Source organism: Podarcis gaigeae (assembly GCF_964106915.1).
Source record: "Podarcis gaigeae genome assembly, chromosome: 8".
NCBI lineage: Eukaryota > Metazoa > Chordata > Lepidosauria > Squamata > Lacertidae > Podarcis > Podarcis gaigeae.
Genome location: NC_139684.1, coordinates 75,176,015 through 75,203,413, shown reverse-complemented (window position 1 = coordinate 75,203,413; position 27,399 = coordinate 75,176,015). Strand labels below are relative to the sequence as shown.

The window sequence follows — 27,399 nt, the reverse complement described above, 5'->3', positions numbered from 1 at the left end:
GTGTGTCTGTGGTACGGGTGTAAGAAATACCGTAGTTCAGTTCTGGCACTCCGAACAAGTTTATGGACTGAGAAATTTTAAGGGTATGCCTTTCGCCTCAGGCTCCACTTGCTGGATCTCAGGCTTTGTAGAGATTGGAAGAATCAACTGAAAATGAAAGAAAGCCATTAGGAAAAAGATACTTTGGCAAGCATTTAAATCACAGGTAGGCAAACTAAGGCTCGGGGGCCAGATCCGGCCCAATTGCCTTCTCAATCCGTCCTGCGGACGGTCCAGGAATCAGTGTTTTTACATGAGTAGAATATGTGCTTTTATTTAAAATGCATCTCTGGGTTATTTGTGGGGCATAGGAATTTGTTCATTCCCCCCCCCCCAAAAAAAATATAGTCCAGCCCCCCACAAGGTCTGAGGGACAGTGAACTGTTGAAAAAGTTTGCTGACCCCTGATTTAAATCATGGATAGGCAAACTAAGGCCAGGGGGCCGGATCCAGCCCAATTGCCTTCTAAATCCGGGGAGTATGTTCAGCAGCTTAAAAATGTTCTGTATACTGTATAATGAATAGTGTTTTTAGTTGCTTTAAAAAAAACGCGATGTTTTTAATTGCATTGTGCTGTTTGCCATCTTGTAGTATGGCCTGCCTGGGCTCCTTCAGGGGGAAAGGCAGGTTAAAAACCAAACTGATAAATAACAACAGAAGCACTCTTCTTTAAGCATAGAGAATCTTATTAACTGCCCCGAGATCTTCAAATGAAGGGCTTTATATAAAATTAATAAATCATAATAATCCTGAAGGAGCTGCTCCTGTACAGATGCCCAGACAAGGGCTAGGGCCACAGCACTCCTCCCAAGGCAATCTGGGTGGGGTAGTATCTATTTGATATATGTTATGGGACTCTCCACCACCAGATCAACCTCTTGGTGAATCAACCAGCAGGTGGCTTGGTTGATATGCGTTATATTGCAATGCCTGAGTCAAAGCTCCTTACATCTTTAATCAATGAAGGTTGTGGCCTAATTTGAACCAAAAATAATGTCATGAGTGGTCTGATACACAGTGCAGGGTGGTTGGCTCAGTACCTGTGAATGCAATTAATATCTTAGCCCATTCTTGCTGCATGCAGTTTGACGATTCTTAAAATGTTGGTAACTTGACTTTGGCCCAATTTTGAGTTTGGACCTCTGAGCACTTTGATTGGCAGGTCTGCAGAAACAGCAGGGAAGGACTGTGGCTCAGCAACAGAGCTCCATGCAGAACAAACCGGGCTCATTCCCAGCATCCCAGCTCATTCCCTCCCGCTGCCACCGCACCACTGCCGCATGACTTCTGTTCTCATCCTGAAGCAAAATTCTTAACCCAAGGTACTATTTCTGGGTTAGTGGAGTCTGTAACCTGAAGCATCTGTAACCCGAGGTACCACTGTATAGGGCTGGCAGAGAACTCTTTCTGCAACCTGGAGAGACATTGCCCATTAAACAGTACTGAATTAGATTGTTTGACTCCGTAGAAGGCAGAGTCCTATGTTCTTAGGCAGACAAAGATAGGATCTCAGTTTTTTCAACTTTTATTAACTTTCACTCAATACAACAGAGAAGAAGGCAAATACCCTTGAAAGGCCGAAGTGAAAACAAGAGGCAAAGGGGGAAGAGAGGAGTATTTCTTCATTGCTGAGATGCTGCAAAAGAGACATTATAAGAGAAGTTTCATCAGCAGGAGAACCAGGAGGGGATATGCTAACGAGGGAGCAGCCCTGCTGGCTTGAGAGACCTTGGCCTGGGAACAGGTCACATTTCTCATATTAGGAAAGGCAGAAAGCGGTCTGTTCATTGATTGTAGTGTCTGGCAGCCAGATTCAGAAATGCAGCCCTTCATGGTGCTATTTACGACGTTCGTGTCTGCAAGGGAAATCAAAGGCGAGTGGTCAGGGGAGTCAGGAATACACACAAAAACCCATCTGCTCAATTTTTAAAAATACCTATCCACGGTAGGACACATATATTTTATCCATCATGGCTGACCTTAAGCTGATATACCAAATTAGAACAAAGGAGCAAAAGAGGTTAAGGTATTATGATATTGTTATGTAAATGTATGAGCAGGAATTGATAATTATTATTATACAGTGGTACCTCTGGTTAAGAACTTATGGTAATTCATTCTGGAGGTCCATTCTTAACCTGAAACTGTTCTTAACCTGAGGTACCATTTTAGCTAATGGGGCCTCCCGCTGCCACCGTGCGATTTCTGTTCTCATCCTGAAGCAAAGTTCTTAACGCGAGGTACTACTTCCGGGTTAGCGGAGTCCGTAACCTGAAGCATTTGTAACCCGAGGTACCACTGTAATTAACAATAATAATAAATTGAATACAAGAAATGAAATGTGAATCAGAGATAAATATGTAATATCAAGCAGCAATGGGAGAAAGTAGGGACACATTGAGGACAAAGAGTGAGAAGTCAACTTTTGGGGAGAAATTATATTAACTTTGGTGTAATTTGGCATTGATTTGTTGAAATTTTGGGAAACTAATAAATATTATTTGGCAAACAAAAATACAAAAAAGGGAACATCAGATGAAAAGGTCAACTGCAAATAGCCTAAGGATAGCAAAGAGGAGGTTTCAAGGAAATACCCAGTTGGTCAGACCATCTAAGCTCTTGCCATGGTTACCATGGTACAGTCTGTTTGAATCGGAACAGGTTCTCCTGACAATACGGAGCAAGACTGAAAGAGCCCAACCAACTGTTCTGCTTTCTAACCAAAATGGTTGCTGTGACTGGACTCGAAGGTTACCTGCCTTGAGCTACTAGACCGGAGGGGGCAGGGGGACCTCTGCCCCACTGGCCAATTTTGGCCTCCCAGGCACATGAGGGCATTTCCCTCAAGCCACACCCACCTGTCAAGACATCACTCATGACATCAGTTGATGTGCAGAAGGGTGGGGCTCAATTCTGCACCTGCTGCGGGTGCCTCCAGGCTGGTGTTTATTGTGGGCGTATTTTGCAACATGTTGTTGGCACACTAATAGGAAGTGGTGGGTTTCCAGTGCTACCACATTATTCCTGTCCGGAGGGGATTTAGCCCCCAACAAAAGCAGAACAAAATTAAATATTTGTGGTAGGAAAAGTTATGGGATTTCAGCAGGATATGCACTGGTTCGAAATGAAGCAGTGACTGTCCCAGAAGACTTTGCAGCAGCAGTCTTGAAAGGGAGAATCGTGTGTCATCACCCTGATAGCATCCTGAGTACAAATCATCATGAACACACAATCAAAAGATGACTGGATAAATCATTCTAGCTCATTATTGTCCGCTACTCTGACTGGCAGTGGCCCTCCAGAGTCTCGGGGAAGATCTTTTCCATCTATGGCCTTTAACTGGAGGTGCCAGTAATTCAGCTTGGGTTTTTTTGCAAGGAAAGTATGCTAGAAGCAACATTAACAACATCCATGCATTTAAGGTGCACATTTTTCTTGGGTAAATAGCAGCCACAAGAAAGTCTGAGGGGACAAGGGGATGAAGGGGGCGGGGTTGGGGGGAAATTAACTCTTTCTCTCCCTGCCTCAGTCTCCACAAAAGTCACCTCTCCGAAGATGCTGTTTGCATCTCAGGAAAAGCTAGCCCGGAGCTACAATTCTTTCCCACCAATACTGAAAATCAATCCACATCCCATAGGAAGAAGAAAAACTGAAATGGACTGCAGCATCGGAAATCACAATTAGCAATACCTGTAACCGTGATAAAACTTATGCAGAAAGCATTCCCTCCAGTACAATAGACATATTCCTCAGGGCATACATCATTTTTAGAATAGCAGGATGGGCAAAACTTTCCATTGACATCGGGGGGCATTCTTGGCACTGAAACATAAGAGGAATCAATTGAATTAAGGAGAGACAGTGTGGTGCAGAGTAGTTTAGACAAAGTATTCCTAGTCCTTACCTTCCACCTATGATCCCCTGCCCCCAGCAGTGCAGAAGCAGAAACTTCCTAACAATTTTTGATGCATGCTGTGTCTGTCTAGACAGAGTAGAAAGTGATTACTTCTTTCCTCATGGTATTGGGCTAAAATGACTAATAATAATAATAATAATAATTTATATCCCGCCCATCTGGCTGGGTTTCCCCAGCCACTCCGGGTGACTCCCAACAGAATATTAAAAACACGATAAAACATCAAACTTTTAAAAGTTCCTTAAACAGGGCTGTCTTCAGATGTCTTCTAAAAGTCAGATAGTTGTTTATTTCCTTGACATCTGGTGGGAGAGCATTCCACAGGGCCGGTGCCACTACCAAGAAGGCAGTCTGCCTGGTTCCCTGTAGCTTCACTTCTCACAGTGAGGGAACTGCCAGAAGGTCCACGGAGCTGGACCTCAGTGTCCGGGCTGAACGATGCTGGTGGAGACGCTCCTTCAGGTATACTGGGGCAAGGCCATTTAGAGCTTTAAAGATCAGCAGCAACACTTTGAATTGTGCTTGGAAATGTACTGGGAGCCAATGTAGGTCTTTCAGGAATGGTGTTATATGGTCCTGGCAACCACTCCCAGTCCCCAGTCTAGCTGCCACATTCTGGATTAACTGTAGTTTCTGGGTCATCTTCAAAGGTAGCCCCACGTAGAGCACATTGCAGTAGTCCAAGCAGGACATAACCAGAGCATGCACCAGTCTGGCGAGACAGTCTGCGGGCAGGTAGGGTCTCAGCCGGTGTGCCAGATGGAGCTGGGAGACAGCTGCCCTGGACACAGAATTCACCTGCTCCTCCATGGACAGCTGTGAGTCCAATTTGACTCCCAGGCTGTGGACCTGGTCCTTTAGGGGCACAGTTACCCCATTCAAGACCAGGGAGTCCTCCACACCTGCCCTGCTGAATTCCTTCATGTGCCTGAAGGGCACATCCATTGATCTCCACACATCCATCGTTCTCCACACATCCATCTTTTGCCAGTTATGCTCCTTGTCAGACTTCTGGTCTGGGCAGAATGCCGGAAGAATGACCTGAGCTCTACGGAAAGGTTTGCTTTAGGAACAAACATACCTAGGATCCGTTTACAGCAAAGTTCTCTCAGGGCAGAAAACAGAAGGTTGCATATGCTACTAGTCCACTGAGATCCAATGGGGAAGCTCCAGGGGTAGTTTTCCAGGCAGCAAAGGAAGCTTCCAGGCTGAGCCTGATGCCTGGGAAACTGATCCTGCCCACTCGCTCACCTGCAAATTGCGAGGGGGCATGGGGGCAGACCTCCAGGAGTGGGCTCAGCCCACCCCTCTAGTATATGCGGCACTGCCCCATCCTGCTCTGCCACCCGCTACCGAGCACAGGCAAATGACCAATTGAAACGTGCCCAGTTTGCATGGTGCCAAAACCATACTTCAAAAATGGCAAAAACCTCGTTAAAAGAGCCCAGGAAGGGCAAAAGGCACAAAAACAGAGCCTAACAACCCAACAAGGGTTTTGACAGAATTACAACCCTGGTAGATGAAGGGAACGCAGTGGATGTAGCCTACCTTGATTTCAGCAAGGCATTTGACAAGGTGCCCCATGATATTCTTGTAAAGAAGCTGGTAAAATGCGGACTTGACTATGCTACCACTCAGTGGATTTGTAACTGGCTGACTGACTGAACCCAAAGGGTGCTCATCAATGGTTCCTCTTCATCCTGGAGAAGAGTGACTAGTGGGGTGCCACAGGGTTCTGTCTTGGGCCCGGTCTTATTCAACATCTTTATCAACGACTTGGATGATGGACTCAAGGGGACCCTGATCAAATTTGCAGATGACACCAAACTGGGAGGGGTGGCTAACACCCCAGAGGACAGGATCACACTTCAAAACGACCTTGACAGATTAGAGAACTGGGCCAAAACAAACAAGATGAATTTTAACAGGGAGAAATGTAAAGTATTGCACTTGGGCAAAAAAAATGAGAGGCACAAATACAAGATGGGTGACACCTGGCTTGAGAGCAGTACATGTGAAAAGGATCTAGGAGTCTTGGTTGACCACAAACTTGACATGAGCCAACAAACAGTGTGACGCGGCAGCTAAAAAATCCAATGCAATTCTGGGCTGCATCAATAGGAGTATAGCATCTAGATCAAGGGAAGTAATAGTGCCACTGTATTCTGCTCTGGTCAGACCTCACCGGGTCAGACCTCACCTGGAGTACTATGTCCAGTTCTGGGCACCACAGTTCAAGAAGGACACTGACAAACTGGAACGTGTCCAGAGGAGAGCAACCAAAATGGTCAAAGGCCTGGAAACGATGCCTTATGAGGAACGGCTAAGGGAGCTGGGCATGTTTAGCCTGGAGAAGAGGAGGTTAAGGGGTGATATGATAGCCATGTTCAAATATATAAAAGGATGCCACACAGAGGAGGGAGAAAGGTTGTTTTCTGCTGCTCCAGAGAAGCGGACACGGAGCAATGGATCCAAACTACAAGAAAGAAGATTCCACCTAAACATTAGGAAGAACTTCCTGACAGTAAGAGCTGTTTGACAGTGGAATTTGCTGCCAAGGAGTGTGGTGGAGTCTCCTTCTTTGGAGGTCTTTAAGCAGAGGCTTGACAACCATATGTCAGGAGTGCTCTGATGGTGTTTCCTGCTTGGCAGGGGGTTGGACTCGATGGCCCTTGTGGTCTCTTCCAACTCTATGATTCTATGATTCTAAGTGCAATCCGAGGAACCCTTGACCGACCATTGAGGCCTGTGGAGAGTTGGAGGTGTGGAGGGAGTGAATGTTGTGGAGTTTGGCATTGGTAAGTGCTGTTGGTTTTAAAGGGTTTCCAGAGGTTTTGAGGTTGTTTGGAGGCTTTCCCAATGGTGTTTCAAATATACTCGATTTCACATAAATGCTCGGAGCCTCGGAACATAACCCCTGTGCAAACTGGGAGTTGCCCGTAAAATAATACCTACATTCAGGGGAAGCTGGCGAACAATTCTCCTTTGAGCAGCAGACAGTGCTTTCCCTGATGTGTTTATCGTGTCCAAGATCGATCTCGAACCATATTTTGCAGAGGTCAGGGGAAAGGCAGCCCTTCACTACTTTTGTAACTGTGGTGTTATCTGCAGAAAACAAGAAAGGAGGGTATATTTAGAAGGCGTAAGGGGATGCCTGCAGAATCCTTGTGGGTTATGCGTCAAATGGACATGCACGGCAGGCGATGAAGATGCACAAAGCATACACAAGCTAACCTTTTTCACTTCAAGGGCGGCAAGAACTGGGCAGAAAGTGAAAACCAGACTGAGGTAAAGAACAAAATTGGGCAGGGTAAATCCCAGAGCCCCAAAGGAGATTAAGTGTGAGAATCTCACCCTTCCTTAGTATGCAGTATGCTATTCAATAAGGCTTGAAATATTGAGTCCCTATCCCAATATGCATTTATAGACAGGAAAATGGAGGCACAATGAGCTATATAATGAGAAGAGACACTATTTCTAGTTGGGCAGTAGAGGCCCAGCCAATACACCCTGAACTAAGGATTGGGCTGTCTTTCTGAGAACGAGGGTAAAACCCAACATATGGCTTTGAAGGCCATGACCCTACTTGCTTTCTCCACACCTCACACACAAGGATGAGACAGTTGCTCAGTAGCAGGGCTAATGTCCTGCACACAGAAGGCAAGAGATTCTCTCTCTCTCATTCGAGGATGTGAGCAGCCCTCCAGGTTGGGAAGGACCAATGTAGCCAGTGGATTCATGAGTTTTGCACAAAACTGCAGTCTATTCACTCCTACGGTCCACCTTTTGGGCGTTCTGCCAAAGTAATGTAACACACATCATCAGCAGAAGGGCAAGGTTCCTTTCTGCCAGTGCAGAATGTTTGTCCACGGCAAACTACACATTCCAAAGAGGCACCTGGAGAAAGGGAAGAGAAGACAATTGCATGAATGATACACGGTGGGTAGAATTCAAAGCTGTCAACCAGAGTAGAGGGTTGATATGGCTGCCCCTCTACTTTTGTTTTTGTATTTATTTTTAAACCACTCAGAACTCTTTCTGGCATCCTTTTTACTGCATATTCTAGATGACTTGTACTCAACAGTGATACTAGGGCAGTCATACACATTTCAGTGCTGTTTAAGCCTGCAAACGTTTTTGGGCGGTCACATTGCATCATTTCCAATCAGGGTATTCCCTCCAAAAAAAAAATTCTGCTCCACACAACAATAATGCAATAGCATTGGGGAAGCTCTCCAGAACAAACTAAAGCAGAGCATATCCACCAGTAATACACTGCTATTGTATTAATGACATTATTGCAGAATATACCCACAACAAAACAGGGTCTCCAAAACCTTGTGGCTATAAGCAAGGCTCTGTGCGCTTCATATACTCCTTATTTATTTTAAAAATGAACCTGTATGCCAGATAAAGGAGCAAATTTACATTAAGTACATTTTTGTCTTCCTGTGTTTCTGTGGAATCAGAGCACGCACACAGACCCTGTTCATGCATTGCTCTTGTATACAGCAGTTAGGTTCGTAGATAGCAGATAGGATTGGGACCGTACTTTTAGCCTTGCCCATGACATTGCATCTTACCATAAGCATGTGTTGGGTGTCTGCCAGGTGTACCCAGGCACCCCCTAATGTTTTAAAAAACCACTGACCAGGAGACGCAGACAGAGAGAGACACAGGCAGAATAAAAAGGCTAGAATGGATCTGCAGCTTCTGTCTGCATCTCTCTCAGGAAGTGGCAATGGGGTGATTGGCTCCAGCGGTGGCAGTAAAGGAGGAGGAGGAGCTGGGGTTTTTTAGTTTGGCGCCTTTTTTGCTATTTATTTTGCGTTTCTGTTTTTGAAGCTTTTTTGAAAATGCCGATTAATTTTCCCAAGGATGAAAAAAATAATCTCAAACTCATGCAGAAATATGGAGAACTAAATTTAAATTGGAAAAATGATGAGCTGAGAGAGAAAAAATGAAGTTGACAGATTCAGCCATCCCTACTGGATAGTCATGTAAATAAATAGAAACCAAGTCATACCAGCTTGGATGTAATTCAGTGTTTTGCAGTCAAGGGCCCGGGATCATGAGAGTTGCAGTCCAGGGCCTCTAGGCTGAAGAACACAGATTTCCTAATGAAATAAATCTCCCACTCTGATACCATTAGGAGCTTCCAGCTGCCCCTTACCTGTAGTTAGCAGAGAGAAGAAGAAAATTCCCAGAAGAGCCTGCATGGCGATGGTTCAAAAGCTCCTTCAATGAAGCAAATGCTGTGACTCAAAGTATCTGCTAAAACATTCACGGCAGCAAGATAAATAAAAATATAAGACTTGTTGCCCAGCAGGAAATTCATTACCACAAGCTGAAAACATGAATTCCAGGTAGAGGTGACCGATCCTTTGCCCAAAGAGTCATGTTGGCAATTGAGCAAGCAGCTGAGGTCTGGTTTTTGCAAGCTCTCTGTCTTCCTGAAGACACAGTCCAGCTGCACAGTGGTACCTTGGTACTCAAATGCCTTGGTACGCAAATGCCGAAAACCCGGAAGTAAGTGTTCCGGTTTTCAAATGTTTTTCGGAAGCCAAACGTCCGATGCAGCTGTCAGCTATTGTTTCCAGGGCACCTTCACCAGTCAGAAGCTGTGCCTTGGTTTTGGAACATTTCAGAAGTCAAACTGACTTCTGGAATGATTAAGTTCGGCACTCCCCCCCCCTTTTTTTTTTGCTATTTATTTTGCGTTTTTGTTTTTGAGGCTTTTTCAATTAATTTCTTTTAGTGACTGTGTGGAACCCAGTTCAGCTCCTGATTGATTGATTGATTGATTGATTGATTGATTGTGTGCCTGCAGAAATGGATAAAAGCCCCCCACCCCATCCAAACAATGACTATCATTTAATTTTAATCATCTACAATACTGTCTTATTTATTTTATAGTACAGTACACTGATTGTTGCTTTCATTTTATGAATCAATGGTCTCGTTAGATAGTAAAATTCATGTTAAATTGCTGTTCTAGGGGTTGCTTTTAAAAGTCTGGAATGGATTAATCCGTTTTGCATTACTTTCTATGGGAAAGCACACCTTGGTTTTGGAACGCTTTGGTTTTGGAACGGATTAAGTTTGAGAACCATGGTACTACTGTACTCCTAAACAAGAGGCTTCTTTCTGCTGTGCAAAGAATCCTAATATGCTTCTCAAATACTCATCTCATGCTCCCAAAATATTTGAAACAAATTACAGGAAACTCCCCAGCCATGTTGGAGGATTAATAGAGCCTACAAAAATTTGGAGCTGGCACTGCACCCAGTCAGGCTTTTGATTCTCCTTGGCAGGAGACACTCACCCCTCACAGTCATCTGTTGCAGAGGGGTATCAGGCACTGGCCTCTGTCTACCCCACTGAAGGAGCAAATAAATTTGGATTTGAACCTGGGACCCTCTGCACGCAAAGCAGATGCTTTGCCACTGAGCTGCAAATTTCCCACAAGAGATCAGCAGGATCAGACCAAATCTAGCCCAACCAATTATGTCATCTGGTTATTATGAGAGCAACTGTTTAAGAACTGGTGCATGCATTTGATTCCACACACCCACCCTTCCCTCTCTACCTCTTTTCCCTCATGTAACACATTTTTTAAGACTGTAAAAGTCTGTCTTGTTTTTAATTGATTGCACGTGAGCCACTCTGGGAGCCTTCTTGGCATAAGGGCAAGGTACGAATGCTCCAAATAAATAAATAAAGTAAGCCAAAAAGGAGGTAGCTGGGGTTATTGGTTTGTTTTGGTTCTTACTTTTATTATGCATTTGGGGGGTTTTATTGTATTTTTTTTGTTGCAAATCACCCTCAGATATATGGATGGACAGTTAAGAAGAAGAAGAAGAAGAAGAGTTTTTTTCTGGGGGTACGCAAGGGTACCCCTAAACATTTTGTAAATCTTTGTACTTTTGTTCATGTACTGTATTTATTTCCCCCTGATTTGAACTATAAAATTGTGATTTTCTTGCGTCAAAATGAGAGTACCCCTAAGCATTTTTAAAGGGGAAAAAAGCACTGATAACAACAACAACAACCCAACTTCCTGTGGCCCAAACAGATGCCTTTACACAACCAGGAGATGATAGATGATAGATAGATAGATAGATAGATAGATAGATAGATAGATAGATAGATAGATAGATAGATAGATGATAGATAGATAGATAGATAGATATGATATAAACATCCATGAGCCACTTTCTGTTCCACCCAGAGAACCTCTCAACCACCGTTCCTAGTAACCAGCAATACCTTCGCCTCTGCCAATTAATATTTATCCTCTTAAAACTGCCAAGCTGGTGGCTATAGGCAAACACCAAGATACATAACACGGAAGGCAGGGGGGAGGAGAATATGGCCAGATACTTCCTTGTAAAGCCACAGCCCCACACAAGCTAACCCGCAGCCCATTAAAATCCAAATTTTTAGGCAACCCTGCATTAAATTCCAAATTGTTAGGCAATCCTACAGCAGGCCTTTGCCCCGCTGGAGTCAGATGAGATATCTCTTATCTCAAGGCCGAGGGAGCTTAGGGGCTGGGGCAACCCTGTTTGGGTGGGTGGGGGAATAAGTCATTTATTATTATTATTATTATTATTATTATTATTATTATTATTAGGAAAGTGGCAGGCCTTGGATTCATTAATTGTTTTGTTTTGTAAGGTGTATACCTACCGCCTGGGGAAAAAAATAAAAATAAAAACCTTCAAAGCGGATCAGAGCAGGAATGCAGGCTGAGGCCTAGTCCTATCCAGGCTAAGAGCCTTTGCCACCGCCACCCAGCCCTCTCCCCACCCTGGCTTCTTCTTCTCCCTACAAAATTGGGGAAGGGGCCTCTTCTTTTTGGCCTCTGCGTAACAAACCTCTCCAAACAAACTCCCAGCCGCGAAGCGTCTCCGTTTTTGGACCCACCGTAAACGCAAAGCACTACAGAACCGCTATGGAGCTGTCATGGCTCCCCACTCACCCCGGCCTAAGGATCCTAGGAACCAGTGCCGGATTTACGTATAAGATAAACAAGCTATAGCTTAGGGCCCCACTCTCTTGGGGAGGGCAAAAAAAATAAAGGAGGGGAAAAACTGGATGTACGTTTCCAAAATATAAGATAAAAAAACAAATAAAACCTACATACAGCAACAGTCTTTTGTGTTGTGTAGGCTCCTATGATGTAAGTCATGGGCCCCGCCTGCTAGCCTGCTCCCTAAAATATCACTGGTTTGCTCATTTCTATATAAATTACTTTGATAAATTGCATATTTTGTTATGTGCAATTGGCTTTAGATACCTATTAGGTCCATAAATTACCATGTAGCATATATTCAGCACAAAAAACCCTGATAATTTGTTGTTGACAAAGGAAAGCTGGACATATAAATGGCCCCATTACCTTCAGTAGTTTAGGGCCTCATCAAACCTAAACCTGGCCCCGCTGGGAACTATAGTTTATTATTTATTATTGATATTTTATTTATGCTTTTCAGATTTATACATTTCACAAATTTAACAGTCTTTTTAACATTTCAAAACTTGACTTCCTTCCCCCTCTTTCTGCGGCTCCTTAAATTTATTTTTAATATCTTTTGCATATCCAAGTTAACTTAATTTGCTCATTTATTCATCTGCTTTGAATATATATGTCTATGAAACTGCAGGTTATTGCAACAATCCTGCCAATGTTCTTACCTGTTTACAATTTATCTGTAAACATTCAATAAGCCCTTCCCATTCTTTTATAAAATGTTTGTTATCTTGATTTCTTATTCTTCCGGTAAGTTTCACCATTTCTGCATATTCTGCATAAGTTTTTGGATCCATTCTTCCTTTACTGGGACTTCTGCTTCTTTCCATTTGGGGACGAGTAACATTCTTGTCGCTGTAGTAGCATACATGAATATGTTTCTATACACCTTAGGTAGTTCTGTCCCTGTAATTCCCAAAAGAAAAGCTTCTGGCTGTTTTACAAACGTTATTTTAAACATCACTTTCAATTCATTATATATCATTTTCCAGTAAGCTTTAACCTTACTACAAGACCACTGTAGCCTTATGAGGCTTTGCCCTCGGGTGGGAAAAATATTGCGCCTGGGAAAGGGAAGTGGGAGTCAACAGACACTCCAGGAATAGTTCGGAGAAAAGGCTTTTATTTCTACCATCCATGAACTGGTAGAAGGAGCAAGTGTGATAAGTCTCAAAAAGCATGCACGAAGTTCACAGTCCTGTGCACAAGCATATATACCCCTTTCCAGTTCCCTCCTCCTTTCTCCTCCCTCAGGAGTCCTGCCCATGAGTTCCTCTGAGCATGAACAGAAAGCTGTCTTGGGACTCTTGGACTCTTGGCACCCTTCCCAGGAAAGGGGGAATGAGAAGCCGAGGGGGTGGGTCGAGGAGCCCTGGTGGTTCAGCATGTCCAAGATGTTGCAACCGAATGAGATAAGATTCAGTTTCTCAGGCCTGCTATGAACAGAGCCTATTCATTAGCCTTTAAAAGTAACATTTTGCCTTTTGCCACAGCATCTTGTGAGAAAAGCAGAGAAGAGCAGAGAAAAGCTGTTTTGGATTTTTTAGAAGACAAAATGAGTTTTGGACAGTTTTGAGGCCTGGGGTGATTATTGAAGCCTGGGGTGATATCACAGACAGGATTTGGGTATTCTGTCCCTTCACCACCACATATGATAAAAAGAACCTTATTTCTCTTTACATTTTCAACACTTATTTGATTTAGATTTATACATTTTTGCCAATTTACTCAGTGTTAGATACCATCAATATATCATTTTCATATCCTGGGAACTATAGTTTAAGGGTGCTAGGAGTTGTTAGGGGTGGCTGCAAACTCCCTTGACAGAGCTACAATTCCCCAGGTGGTTTGAACAGAGGTCCCCGCCCCATTGCCTGACCTCCTCCCTCCCAAAAAAACCCTCTTCTCAAAGAAGCATCTAAAAAGGCTCCTTCCCCTGCTTCAGGCATCTTGCACCCTGCAATCAGCAGGCAAGGTCCTTGGGGCCAAGTCCTTCAGTCCCCCAATAAAATATTTGAGGGGACTGCCCCACCAAAATTGATGGGCATTGCCATTCGAATGGTGTGCACGCACCAGGGGTTACCCAGGTCCCCCCAATAGTTTATTCAAGTTGGCACCCCTGGAGGACAGGTGAGCCAGTGGCCGTTGACCTATGGCGGGTCCTTTGCGGTGGCATTTCCCTGGTGAAGTTTATCTGCCTCCCTAGTTAATCAACTTTTAGGAAGAAATTAGAAACATTCCTGTTTTAGACACACATACTTACAGCTCCCATTTAGCCTTTTCATATCTCTTGAGTTGTTGCATAACATACCCTCCGTTTCTCTGATGAAAATGGGGACATCCTATTCCATCATCATCATTTTATTATTTATACCCCGCCCATCTGACTGGGTTGCCACAGCCACTCTGGGCAGCTTCCAACATATATAAAAACAGAATAAAACTTTTTTTAAAACTTCCCTACGCAGGGCAACCGTCAGACGTCTTCTAAACGTTGTATAGTTACTTATCCCCTTGGCTTGGGGGTTGCATAACTCCATATGCTCAAACATTTCTCCGATGAAAATAGGGACGTCCTAAGGAAAAGTGCGACATTCCGGGATCAAATCAGAAACCAGGACAGCTTCTGTAAATCCAGGACTGTCCCTGGAAAATAGGGACACTTGAAGGGTCTCTTCTAAATATGCTGACATTTTTCAGTTGTACATTTGAAGGCTATACATTGAAAGTAAAAAAACAATGGAGGTTAAAATATAGTGTATTATTACTGCTGACAATGACTAATAAAGATACCGATAATTCGCTTCTGAGTGTGTGCTGGGGGACACACACATTTCACAGGCATTCAATGGGTAAAAAGACAGTTCCTGGCAACCTGGAAATCAATGGTTGAATGTTTTTAGAATGCTTTAAAAATGTTTTATCTCAATATGTTTGCCGTCTTGGGCTCCTTCAAAAGGAAGTGTGGGATATAGATTACATAAACTACTATTATTATTACTACAGTGGTACCTCAAGTTAAGTACTTAATTTGTTCTGAAGGTCCGTTCTTAACCTGAAACTGTTCTTAACCTGAAGCACCACTTTAGCTAATGGGGCCTCTCGCTGCTGCCGTGCCGGCAAAGCACAATTTCTGTTCTCATCCTGAAGCAAAGTTCTTAACCCAAGGTACTATTTCTGGGTTAGCAGAGTCTGTAACCTGAAGCATATGTAACCCTAGGTACCACTGTACTGCTACTAATTATAATATCATCCATTGATTGCCTTATCCTTCACAAATTTGTGAAAATTTATTTGTGTACCACCTATTAGTGGTACACCCTCAGTGAGTGCAAAATTGGCCATGGTAAGGACATTTTCAGAAACATCCCTACTATGTACAAATATCATTTCCATTTATTAATTTACCTGACCCTCCAAGCATTCATTTTCTTTTTTCTATAATTTTCTCATTTTTACATCCTTAAGATATCAATGACTTCCTTTTTTGTCTTTCCTTGGTTCATTTTGCATATCATACTGTAAATCCCTGCATATTTTACAAAACTATACCATTCAGTATTCCATTATTACACCCATCAAAACTTATTACACTGTTGAATTTATCTTAATGCTGCCAGCATTTTCAGCTGTACATAGTTATTTCCCATATATTCAATAACAAAATTCCAATCTTCTCTATATGTATGTTCTTCTTGTTCCCTTATTCTGTGCATATTCTGTCAATTTAAGTTGCCATTCTTCTTTGGTTGGGACCTCGCTTGTTTTCCATTTTTTGGCTAACGAAACACGGGTTGCAGCAGTGACATACATAAATAACCTTTTTTGACACCTGAGAATTTCAGTCTGAATTATCCCCAACAGAATGGACTCTGGGTTTTTTTTGGAAAGTACCGTATTTTTTGCTCTATAACACGCACCCGACCATAACACGCACATAGTTTTTAGAGGAGGAAAATCTGTAGGCATGCCACCCGTAGGCATTCCCTCCATAACACGCACAGACATTTCCCCTTACTTTTTAGGAGGAAAAAAGTGAGTGTTATGGTGCAAAAAATACGGTACTTCTGAACATTTTTTCAATTCATTATGGATCATTTCCCAATACACTTTTACCCTTTTACAAGTCCACCACATATGAAAGAAGGTTCCATCAACCTCTTTGCATCCCTAGCACTTATCTGATTCAGTCTTATACATCTTAGCAAGCCTACTTGGAATTAAATACCATCTCAAGCATTCATTTTCTAATCATAGAAGCACATCAAACAAGATTACTACTTGAGAAGCTGCAGGATACATATGGATTGCAGCTAGCATCATGTGGCTTCAAACACCAGCTGTGGGAGATTATCAAAGTGGGTAAGGTGTACACGGTCCAAGTTTCGGATGGGTTGGCAGAGATTACCTATTCTTTCTCTTACCTAAACACTGAGAGGCAGAAGAGCAAAGGTTTCTCTTTTATACCTTCCAGCCTCTCCAAACTTGCCAGAATGCAGTAAAATGCCCCTCTTCATTTACTAGCAAAGCTGTTCGCTCAAGCTATCATGGGAGCCAGATTATTAAGAGAGCTGAGACAGGTCTGACTTGTTCATGTGCTTTATTACCACTAACTTAACTCCAAACAAAGCTGTTCCTGGGTGGTGACATCATCTATTACTTATTAAATTTATAGACCACCTTTCATCCGAAGATCACATAGCTATTCACAACTTCAAAAGCTGTAGCTGGGCAGAGGTTCAACCCCTTTCTGCTAGATTCCCCTAGATTCCGAGGGATGGAAAATTCTTTACCTAAGCTGGGGTTGCACAGGAAAGCAGGTCTCCTGGCTGTGTGGGGTGCAGTTGGGTAGGGCATGCTGCAAGGGGCAGGACTGGATCAATACCATTTATGAAAGTATCACATTCTTAGTCCATCCTTCCTCCAAGCGTGTTCAGGGTTCCAAATATTGGATTCAGGGGAGAAACTGGGGAATCATCTCTGATCACCAGAAACAGACAAAAACTGAACCTTGTTTCTATTCCAGCATTCATTCATCTTCTCTCTCAGCAAAACATTGGATCTATTCCGTCAGCACTTTCTGAGTCCACCCCTTCCCTCGAGAAGGTCAGGGCTGCTCCCAGTGTCTCCAGATGTTCAAAGTAGGCAAATAATTATTTCACCTCTGATCCCTGGGCAGTGGATCTATCTGATCAGTGGATCAATAGAACAGGAAAATGGCACTGACTCATCCCCCCCCCAACTTTTATTTTATTTTATTTGTTTCACTCAATAAAACATAGAGGAAGACAAATCCCTCTGAAACTCAAAAACAAGAGGCATCTTTCTTCAGTGGTGAAATGGTGCAAGAAGCTCATTACAAAAGAAGCTTCATCAGCAGGAGAGCCAGGAGAAGGAATCCGAATGGGAGGGGAAAGGAGAGAGGAGGAGGAGGAGGAGGAGGAGAAGAAGAAGTGATGGCTGCCACGGCTGGGGTACAGTGAACATTTTTAACATGATTAACATCATTAAAAATCCCTCCGTCAAATGTTTTTAAGTGGGTGCAGGTGCCTTCACGAATGCAGCCCTTCCTGGAGCCGATTACGACATTCTTCTCTGTGCGTAAAAACAAAAAGATGAGTGGTCAGAAGATCCAGTAACTGATACACACACGCCGAAAAATGCATCTAACCATGATATGTAGTGTTACATGCCACTCCAATCTCCACCAAGCGTCTGCGTGAGACTCTGTGGGTTCCAGGCACTTTCCCAGGGTCATGTTTCCGTTGGGAATCAAGGCACAGTGAGGACTAGTGTCTTTTAAAAAATATGGTTTATTTTACACATATTTACACCTTAAGCCTTCCATTGAGGGTGTGCATAACATGAGGCCCCAGGAATGTCCCTCATTGCCCCTCTAGTGACTTCAATGATCTTGGGTTCAAAGCAGCAGCCCACCATGGTTCTGGAGTTCTCGCCTTTGTTCCCCTCCTTCCTCCAAGAACACCTTGCCAAACGCAACACCTCTCCTTCTGTCTGTTCCCTCCCCCCACACACACTGGGGAGACCTCTGTTTTTTTCAAAAGGAAGGCATTTTTCCTGTGTGACATCACACCCACATTACCCTGGCAACCTCCTTTGGTGGGCTATCAACACCTTCAGTCATGCTTAACATCTTCCATCCCAGGCGATACCTTGAAAAACAAGCTGAGCTTGTGTTTTGTTTTGTTTTTTACACTGCTAAGCTATATCTCACCCAGGGGAAAACTCCAAGCATTTAGTAATTTCTAGCACTCAGTAATTTCTAACATTCACTAACTTCTTAGAATTGCAGGTGCTTTTATACCCCCAAACTCTGGGGCTATGCCCTTGCGCCTACCTCCCCAGCCAACCTCAACAAGTAAGCAAAGCAAACTAAAAGCCTGAGCAAAAAGCCTGTCACCGGGAGCACGGGGATGCTGGTCCCCATCAGTCTTAGATTGGAAAGGTTTCTCTCCTTATTGAGAAAACATTCAAGAGCTGATTGATTGTAAACAGTCCTAGGTGCCAGACTTGCAGGGCTGAACTGCTGCTGCGCCAAATCCTTGAAGGACAAGTTAGCTACCCAGCAAAGACCCTTCACTGCAATTCATATTGGCTAACATCACTAACAAGTGGGCTCATCCTTCCTGGCTGAAATCACTACTTAGGATGGGAGGATAGCAGACCATGCTAACCTCCCAGGGAACCTCCCTGCTTACTCATTGGGGCTCAGCATTTCTGCAACTGCTATGTACGTTTCAAGAAAGCATGCATGTTAATTGCATTCATGCTGTTTGCATCAAATCCAGCTTGGCCCAAGCTACTATCCAACAGCGCTGCTAAAAAGCATTTCACACAGCAGGAGTAGCAAAAGCTTTAAAAGGGTCGTAGCAATAGAATCAGAAATACCTGAAAGTGTGACATAACTAACACAGTAAGTTTCAGATCCAATACATTCTGTGACTGCTGCAGAACAGTCGCCTTTGTTAGACGAGCAGCCTGGGCAAATCTTCCCATTGGCTCTGGTATTCCGTTCTGGAACTGAAAAGCAAAAGGAGTTTGAGAGGTTCAAGGGAACTTGGGTAAGTGCTGTTCTCCTTAGAAAAGATCCCTCCTCCACTATGGATGAAGTAGAGTTTTGTTTGTGCCACATTTTTAAGCAAAGCGGCCTAATTTGCACCCCCGGGACTCATGGTTCCCAACGTGGGGGCAATTTTATTTTTAAGGGGGGCAATTTGAGAATGAATTAGACCAAGTTAATGGCCTTTTAGCTTCCTCCACGAGAACAGGAGTTCACTTTTTGAATAACAAGAATTATATGTCATGGAGGGTGGGGGGACATTGGGATTTTAGAGATGCTTAGGTGGGGCAGGGCCAAAAAAAGGTTGGGAGCCACTGCCCAAGACCAATACAAAATTCAGCAAAATTAGGAACCCCTGGAACCACCCCGTTGCCTCCACGAGGCAGAGGGGTGATGGTTGTGCAAGGGCTCTGGGAGCTTTCCAGGACTCCCTGTGACCTTCTCAGAACTCAGTAAGCAAGGAAAACCTGCTGGGTGTGCAGGTGGTGGTAGGAATAAATAAATGAAGAACATGGAATAGTGGGTTTCCCTGCTCTTCAGATATTTATTCGCCTCCCTCTGCCACCACTCCCAGCTTGCGTAAGGTTGTGGTAGCATAAGTAAACAGATCCTAAGCTGCTGGCCCCTTATAATGTGATTTGTACTTCTCCAAATTCTGTTGTACAATTCTTGGCTCAAAACACGTATCCAAACGTATATAAAAATAAATAAATGGTATCTCAGGATAAAATACATTTTGAATTGTTCGTGTTTAGGTAAATTACGTATTTAATGCTAAAATGTGCACCAGAACCATATTTAAATATTTCTACAGGTTTTTTATTTTAAAATATCCACAGATTGATGCAGAAAGAGGACAGCCTAAACGTATGAATAAACACATGCAAGGGTACCATAGACCAGGAACAAAATTATGCGTCCATCTCTGAACTGAACTAAGGATGGGTAGATCAGCTTATTTCTGGTCCTTGACACTTTTGCATGTGTTTGTCACTTCTTGTTCCATCCAGTTTCTGCAATAATTTCTATTTTTTTAAAAAAACCAAAAACCTACAGAACAAATTGTATTCTTGAGGTATTTAAATACACATTTAAAGGCACATTTTCCTTCACACATTCTATTGTTACCTTAACTTTTTGAAAGTCTTAAATTATTGTTGCTAATTTTTCATATTTATAATTTTATTGAGGTGTCTTTTTTGTAAACGGTGGGTTTTTTTCATGATCAACCATTGCATAAATTTCAAGTAATAAAACCAGATACAAATGAAAGATCTTGGCAGTGTCTGGAGCTGGAGCGAGGACCAGCAGAACAACAACTGGAGAGTTTTAATTTCAGTCAAAGGACACCTGGTGGCAAGCCACGATCCCACATGGAAAGGCTGCATCTCCTACCACACATCGCAAGAAAGACTTATTCACATCGCAAGAAAGTATTATTACCCCACCCATCCGGCTGGGTTTCCCCAGCCACTCTGGGTGGCTCCCAACAGATTAAAAACAGAATAAAACATCAAATATTAAAAACTTCCCTAAACAGGGCTGCCTTCAGATGTCTTCTAAAAGTCAGATAGTTGTTTATTTCCTTGACATCTGGTGGGAGGGTGTTCCACAGGGCGGGCGCCACTACCAAGAAGGCCCTCTGTCTGGTTCCCTGTAGCTTCTCGCAGGGAGGGAACTGCCAGAAAGCCCTCAGAGCTGGACCTCAGTGTCCAGGCTGAACGATGGAGGTGGAGACACTCCTTCAGGTATACTGGGCCAAGGCTTTAAAGATCAGCACCAACACTTTGAATTGTGCTTGGAAATGTACTGGGAGCCATTGTAGCCCCAAGGGCTCTTGCCTCCTAGGCACAGAAGGTCAAGCTCTACTGCAGCTTGTGCCCTCCAGAAGTTTTGGAACACAACTCCCATCATTTCTCACCATTGACCATGGTGGCTGGAGCTGATAGGAGTTGCAATCCAAAGTTTCTCGAAGCCACAACCTTTGGAGAAGGCTGCCCTACAGGATGTGGGTACACCACGCTGCTCAGTACTGCCTGGCGAATCATCTACCTTTCGGTGGGTCACTGAAAATATTGTTCCAACCCTGGAAAATAATCTGTATGTTTGTAACATACAGTAGGTCCTTTCAAATTTCCAGAGATGTCGCTTCTTGCCCATGTACTGTAGTGACTCAGCAGTCCTTTCTCATTAGTATTTATTGTTTACCGGAAGGTTCCAGGCTGTCTGAGCCCTTCTTATATAACTGTGTGCAGGTGCGAGAGCCAGTCAGTCTTTCTTTCGTTTTCAAGCTATTCAAGTTCACTGCCTTCTCTCTATAACTGTTTTTTTGGAGCTATGCACACAGCCAGGTGATCTGGCTAAGGGCTTGTAACCACTATGCTTATTGAAATGCTTTCGTAAAGCGTATTTGCTCATGGAGTGAGCTGTTTGTGCTGCTGACACACTGCTGAGTTACTCTGCTGAGCTCTTTACATGCCCTGGAGTCTGAGGGAGTACTAGGCATGCATACCAGGAAAGTCCTGGGGGTCTCAGGACCCTAATCCTGACAAATGCATCCATTTAATAAGAGCTTAAAGTATATTCTATGGGTCAAGATTTCATTAATTAATTGTTAGCCCTTCATCTGTTGGAAACCGAGACCGCATGGAATGGCCACCTCATGCAGACAGACAGGAAAAGGAGACAACTTATACAAAAACAGAAACCTACGTATCGGAGCGGCTGGATTGCAGGCATACTCTTCGCAACAGGTGGCAACCTGCCTTATGTGGCTCCCATTGCCATCAGTCATAGTGATCACACCAAAAAGGCAGATTTCAGGGTTTGCACATCCCTTTTCCATGTATACATCCTTAACTACACAAAAAAGAAGAAAAAAGAGGATACATTTAGATGGTGAGAGGTGTTACCTGCTCAGTCGTAGTGTGCTATGTACTCGGGCATGCATGGAGGGAAGGGACCATGTCACAACTATTTATTTACCACAATACGATGACAGAATTATTTAAAAAAAACAGCAAGAAAACCGGCCTCAAGCAAAAAGGATCAGTCTAAATCAGGCATCCTCAAACTCGGCCCTCCAGCTGTTTTGGGACTACAGTTCCCATCATCCCTGACCACTGGTCCTGCTAGCTAGGGATGATGGGAGTTGTAGTCCCAAAACAGCTGGAGGGCTGAGTTTGGGGGTGCCTAGTCTAAATTAAATGAAAGAAAGGGGCCCCACAAAACAAAATTTCCTAACTGTCAAAGGCCAAGGTAAACAGGTGGGTCTTCTTCAGCATATGGGGAAAGCTGTAGAAAGAAAGTGTCAAGTTCACCTCTGTGGGGACGGAGTTCCACATTTTAGGGCAGGGCTGTGTCAGCTGCAGTGCATAGGTGTGTCACATGAACGGTCCCTGCTCTCCGCCCAGGGCTGGAAAGGGGTTAGTTTAACCTCTGGTTTGCTAGTAAAACTAAATTACTGTGTCGCGAAATGATGCATGTCTAAAAAGTGTGTCACCAACATGAAACGTGTGGAAAGCTCTGTTTTAGGGGCTGCCACAGAGAAACCCAGGCTCCCTTTCCCTGCACTTCTATGGATAGTGGAACTGCTGAGGGAGGCACCTCTGCTAATTTTAACACCTGTAAGGAACTGCAGAAATAGAGGCAGACTTTCAGATATCATGGGTCTAAGTTGTTTAAACACCAATATTTCGAACACCTTGACTTGGGCCTAGAAGCAAGATGATAACCAGTGCAGTTGTTTTTAAAACAAGGATGGTAAGAGCTCTAAATAGAACCCCGTCCAGTAACGTAATCATTGCATTTTGTATCCGTTGAAGTTTCTGCATCATCTTTAAGGGCTGCCTCACATAGACAGCATTGCAGCCAGAGACGTCTTTCCCATAGGGCTTAGTGGTGCGTTGCGCCAGGGCGCAGGCCTCTCAGGGGCGCCCCAGCGAGTGGGGGAGCTGCATGGCTTTGCACACCTGCACACCTGCCAGCTGCGCCCCACTGGCTTGTGGGCGGGCGGGCAGCTTGCATCCCAAGCCTCTGCGGGAGGAGAGCGATCCCCGCAGAGGCTTAGGGTGGAATCTGCGCCCCGCCAACTATATGGCTGGCGGGCTCGCAGCTTCCCTCCCAAGCCTCTGCGGGGATTGTTCTCCTGCAGTGGCATGGGGGAGAGTTGCGGGTCCCCCCAATAGCTGACAGTGCGAAGCTTTGCCCCCACTATCCAAGGTAATTTGGGGGTGCTGGGCGGATATTTGCACTCCGGCGCCGCATTTGCTGAAGATAGCCCTGATTGCAGCTGTCCAATATTAAGACACACTGAAGGCTTAATCTAGGCCTTAAGTATAATCGACCCCCCACCCCAAGTATAGCTTTGATTCCCAAGAACCTACCAGCTCTCTCTGTGGGGCTAATGGTAGTAGCAGAAACCATGTTCTGCACAGAGGGCCTCAGATGTGTTCTCTGGTTAAAATATATAATTCCCCTGGCTGGCAAAAAGAACAGGTCTCTGCTGGAGGCCTGGGATAAATTCAGAGTGGACGGTACTGGGCAAAATGGAGAACTGATCTCACTCAATATTAGGTGGCACCACTTATTCACATATTTTGCACAAAAATGTGGCCTATTCACTATATGGCCTGGTTGACCTATGATTCCTCTCATCCACCTTTACTGTTTTCAAGCAGAGAGCTGGAACAGGCGTAAAATTCTTCAGGACAAATCTGCCTCTCACTTGTGCAGGTGTTGACTCCCTTGCAAATCTCACACTCTATAGAGGCACCTGAAGGAGGGAACAGAAAGGCTTTCATGTAGTGTATGGCATGTACAGAGTTCAAAGTTATCAACTCCAGAAGAGGGTGTCAAGTCCAAATGAATTGCTAATGCAGTGCTCTAACATAAAACCAGATGACTCTTGGGTCCCTTCCAGCTCTGTGATTCTATGATTTGCAATATACAGTATTGCCAGGTCAAAAATTATAAATACAGTGGTACCTTGGGGTACAGACGCTTCAGGTTACAGACTCCGCTAACCCAGAAATAGTACCTCGGGTTAAGAACTTTGCTTCAGGATGAGAACAGAAATCACGCGGTGGCAGCGGGAGGCCCCATTAGCTAATGTGGTACCTCAGGTTAAGAACAGTTTCAGGTTAAGAACGGACCTCCAGAACGAATTAAGTTCTTCACCTGAGGTACCACTGTACATATAAATTAACTACACTTATAAATTAACATACACAAATTTTATGCAAAGAGTATTTTCTGGTTGTCGTTGTTCTTTGATCATGCATTTTCTCATTTTATGAACAATGTGAAAGCAGTTCCCCCTACTTGGATCTGAACGGCTGCATTGGTCCAAATGTAATAATTTTCCTTTTCTGCAAAGCTAAAAGTAACAACAGCGGTTGGTCATGGTGACAGGGGCTGTGTTGTTCTTCCTCCTTCTCAATGCCATTGTCCCCAATGTTGCTGCCAGTTCTTGGGTGGCAGGGAGTCAGCATGCTGCCGGCACGGCAGCAAAGCTAATCTGATATTCCCAATATTGCACTTGTGCCATGGCAACCTCCCCACTGCTTTGCCTCTCTCCCTCTAAGTAGCCAGCAGCAAATCGTGGCACTGGAAAGCCAGGAGTGCAATGCAGCCCCATCCTGCCCTGCTGGCCCCTACTGGTTCCAGGGCATGTGCAGAGTTCCAGATGTCCTGAGTTACTCAGTGGCACCAATCCCATAGTGAGCTTACCTGTAGTTAGAAGTACAAAGAAGAAGAAAAGCCCCAAGAGAAACTTCATGTTGATGGGAAGCACACAGTGTGAAGCCTAGGAGAAAGGAAGCAAATTTTGTGGCTTGAAGGACCTGCAGAATACTCAAAGCAGTGGCGTAAAAAAACAAACAAACACCAAAAGAGTAAAGGTAAATAAACCCACAGGAAATTCGCTGTAATAAGCTGCAAAGAGGAGTTTCAGTTAAAAGTGGTCTAATCTATGGAAGAAAAGCCATATTGACAATCTGCTCAGCAGCGGAACCCAAGATAACTGTTGTATAGTCACGGTTTGGTCAACACCGCCTTCCCCTTTCTAGGGTTAGAAAATAAATTGCAACAAAAACACAAAGCTAGCCTGAACTGAGGAGAGCGACCATAACATGGATTATGAATAGGTGGCCATACTAAAATTTGCAGTTAGGCAGCTAACTGTTGGGTGTGCGGCAGCCACCTTCCTGGTCGAAGCAGTGATGGCCCTTCCCTTGACCGACTACCGCCGTAGGGCCTTCTGAGGAAGAACTGCCGTTTAATATATTATATTATATTATATTGTATTATATTATATTATATTATATTATATTATATTATATTATATTATATTATATTATATTATATTATATTATATTATATTATATTATATTATATTATATTATATTATATTATATTATATTATATTATATTATATTATATTATATTATATTATGTTATGTATTTATTTATTTATTACGTGCCCTGCCAGGAGTTGCAAGAGGGAGCAGTGATGCCTCCTTCAAAACTGGCTTTCCGTTCCCTTCTCTAAAACATGTACCCTGCACAAAACCCCTCTGCAACCTCCATCCAGTCAGTGAAAGGATTCGGCCACCGGCGTGTGCCACGCACGGAGCAGAGGCGGGCCTGGCTTTTCTGAGGGCTTTCCTAGACCCATTTCAGATGAAGGAGACGTAATCCTGCCCTGCTCCTGAATACGTCTACCTTTCCCAGCTCACACATCTCGGACCCTCCTTGCTGGGGCCGTTGCCCTGGCTGCCAGCTTTCCCCTCCTTTTACTCCCATGTAAGCGCACCTGGGGTCTAAGAAGCCTTTAAGCAGGGCCTCCTTACTATGTGGGCTGGAGAGGGGCAGGGGCTACATCAAGCAGGCAGAGTGGAAGGAGCAGGAGGAGGCCTGACTTCCAGGCCTCTTCCGCTTATATCAGAGGTAGGCAACCTAAGGCCCATGGGCCACAAGCGCAGCACAGTGCGGGGACTCGCTTCCGCTGCGCCGGAAATCGCGTCTGCGCAGACACAGACACCAGAAATCGCATCTGTGCAGATGCAGACGCCGGAAATCACAGGCATGTGTGCACGATCCGGCCATAGCTGTCAACGTTTCCTGTTTTTTAAGGGAAATTCCCTTATTCAGAATAGGATTCCTTGCAAGAAAAGGGAAAAGTTGACAGCTATGGATCCGGCCCATGGAGGGATCTCCGCTGGAGTGCACCGACCCAGGCGTGGTAAACCTTGCCAACCCCTGGCTTATACCCAAAAATGGGGCAGCAACCTAGTGACCTCCAGGATCACCTTCGGGCCTGTACTTATGGGCCTGCAGCCCCGCCCCCACCCCTCTTTCCCTCACAAACGAGGAAGGAGTCGAGCGGCCCACTTTCCCCTCTCGCTTTTTCACTCAGCAGGGTTTTCGCAAGTTGCCGTAAGCAACTTCCAATTCTCTGTATTAGCATCTGGGGCGGATGGTTACACATCAACCCCAAATTAAATAGAGGGAACCCATCTGCACGAAATTTGCCCATGGCGATTTGCAACGTCCATTTGCAGTTTTGGAAAGAGTTGCTATCGATGAAATGGAAATGATGCCCTGCTATAGCAGGGAAGGCGCTGGGGGAGTTCAGTTCCTTCTCAATTCCCGCTGAGAAGGTGCTGCTAATGGTCGGCCAAATCCAAAGCTCTTTTTTTCTTTCTTTTTTTCTTTTTCATGGTTTCTTATCTTTAAATGAGAGTTGGCCGGGGGTGAGGGGACAGCTCTCAAATAATAGAGGACGCTTTGAAACAAAATAGAGAAATGTCCTCTGTAATGTAAGACATGGTAGGGCTTTTAACACAGACCTCCAGCAAGGTTGCTCCTAGTCTAACATAGATGAAGGAAGGGAGGGGACTGGTGGATAAAGTTTCTTAAGAAAACAGTACATGCTTCATTTCCTCTTATCTGAATACAACAACACATCCCCACTGCAAACAAAAATGTTTCAAGTGTGTTGTAAAGTGAAACATACAAATGTGACACTAGATGGCATCAGTGAGCAATGGCAAATTCAATGTGTTTTTCAAAATGTTTTTTAAAAAAGCATTTTCACAGTGTTTCTTTACATGTGCGTAGGATTCCACCAGGGTGTCTCATCACATGTTCATTCTTTGGAAGCATATTGGATTTCTGTGTTTTTGCGGCAACCACCACGGGATCACCACCCCCGCCCCCACCAGCAAAAATGCACTAGAATAGGGATGGATTAATCTGCTGGTTTCGGATTTTTTCTGTTTCTCATTTTTCCATTTTTAAGTCCTCTATGATTCCACATCAGTTTCC

General features: G+C 44.1%; 2 protein-coding genes across 20 annotated transcripts; both read right to left on the bottom strand.

Annotated features, from left to right (window-relative positions):
* Positions 1-1,548: 1,548 nt before the first annotated feature.
* LOC310851698 (phospholipase A2 inhibitor CNF-like) lies at positions 1,549-14,342 on the bottom strand. 11 transcript variants are annotated; one of them, XM_083754351.1, is made up of 6 exons: positions 14,254-14,342; positions 9,129-9,229; positions 7,739-7,852; positions 6,911-7,060; positions 3,730-3,861; positions 1,549-1,895 (listed from the first exon to the last, which is right to left on the bottom strand). In XM_083754351.1, the coding sequence occupies exons 2-6, from the start codon at positions 9,172-9,174 to the stop codon at positions 1,690-1,692; spliced, it is 648 nt and encodes a 215-aa protein (XP_083610477.1). In that variant the 5' UTR covers positions 9,175-9,229; positions 14,254-14,342; the 3' UTR covers positions 1,549-1,689. The 11 variants fall into 11 exon arrangements, with proteins under 11 accessions (XP_083610477.1, XP_083610469.1, XP_083610476.1 ...); XM_083754343.1 differs by lacking the exon at positions 14,254-14,342 and adding an exon at positions 12,105-12,126 and having other exon boundaries at positions 9,129-9,226; XM_083754350.1 differs by lacking the exon at positions 14,254-14,342 and adding an exon at positions 12,105-12,125.
* A 2,231-nt stretch (positions 14,343-16,573) lies between these two features.
* On the bottom strand, positions 16,574-26,051 carry LOC310851637 (phospholipase A2 inhibitor NAI-like). 9 transcript variants are annotated; one of them, XM_083754237.1, is made up of 7 exons: positions 25,923-26,045; positions 24,986-25,040; positions 24,802-24,877; positions 23,732-23,845; positions 21,784-21,930; positions 18,900-19,031; positions 16,574-17,585 (listed from the first exon to the last, which is right to left on the bottom strand). In XM_083754237.1, exons 3-7 carry the CDS (start codon positions 24,848-24,850, stop codon positions 17,347-17,349), a joined length of 681 nt encoding a protein of 226 aa, XP_083610363.1. In that variant the 5' UTR covers positions 24,851-24,877; positions 24,986-25,040; positions 25,923-26,045; the 3' UTR covers positions 16,574-17,346. The 9 variants fall into 9 exon arrangements, with proteins under 9 accessions (XP_083610363.1, XP_083610362.1, XP_083610358.1 ...); XM_083754236.1 differs by lacking the exon at positions 24,986-25,040 and having other exon boundaries at positions 25,923-26,051; XM_083754232.1 differs by lacking the exon at positions 24,986-25,040 and having other exon boundaries at positions 25,795-26,045.
* Between the last annotated feature and the right edge of the window lie 1,348 nt (positions 26,052-27,399).

What these genes read in the sequence shown, in the direction of transcription:
- LOC310851637 (XM_083754232.1), bottom strand. Translation starts at nt 25,875, where the DNA reads ATGGGAGTAAAAGGAGGGGAAAGCTGGCAGCCAGGGCAACGGCCCCAG. An exon ending in CTTTGTACTTCTAACTACAG is followed by an intron (nt 23,846 to 24,801) that starts GTAAGCTCACTA and finishes TCCCTCCTTCAG; the next exon opens with GTGCCTCTATAGAGTGTGAG. An exon ending in TCTGCTTGAAAACAGTAAAG is followed by an intron (nt 21,931 to 23,731) that starts GTGGATGAGAGG and finishes TTTTTTGTGTAG; the next exon opens with TTAAGGATGTATACATGGAA.
- LOC310851698 (XM_083754351.1), bottom strand. Translation starts at nt 9,174, where the DNA reads ATGCAGGCTCTTCTGGGAATTTTCTTCTTCTCTCTGCTAACTACAG. An exon ending in CTTCTCTCTGCTAACTACAG is followed by an intron (nt 7,853 to 9,128) that starts GTAAGGGGCAGC and finishes CCCTTTCTCCAG; the next exon opens with GTGCCTCTTTGGAATGTGTA. An exon ending in TTTGGCAGAACGCCCAAAAG is followed by an intron (nt 7,061 to 7,738) that starts GTGGACCGTAGG and finishes TGTTTTCTGCAG; the next exon opens with ATAACACCACAGTTACAAAA.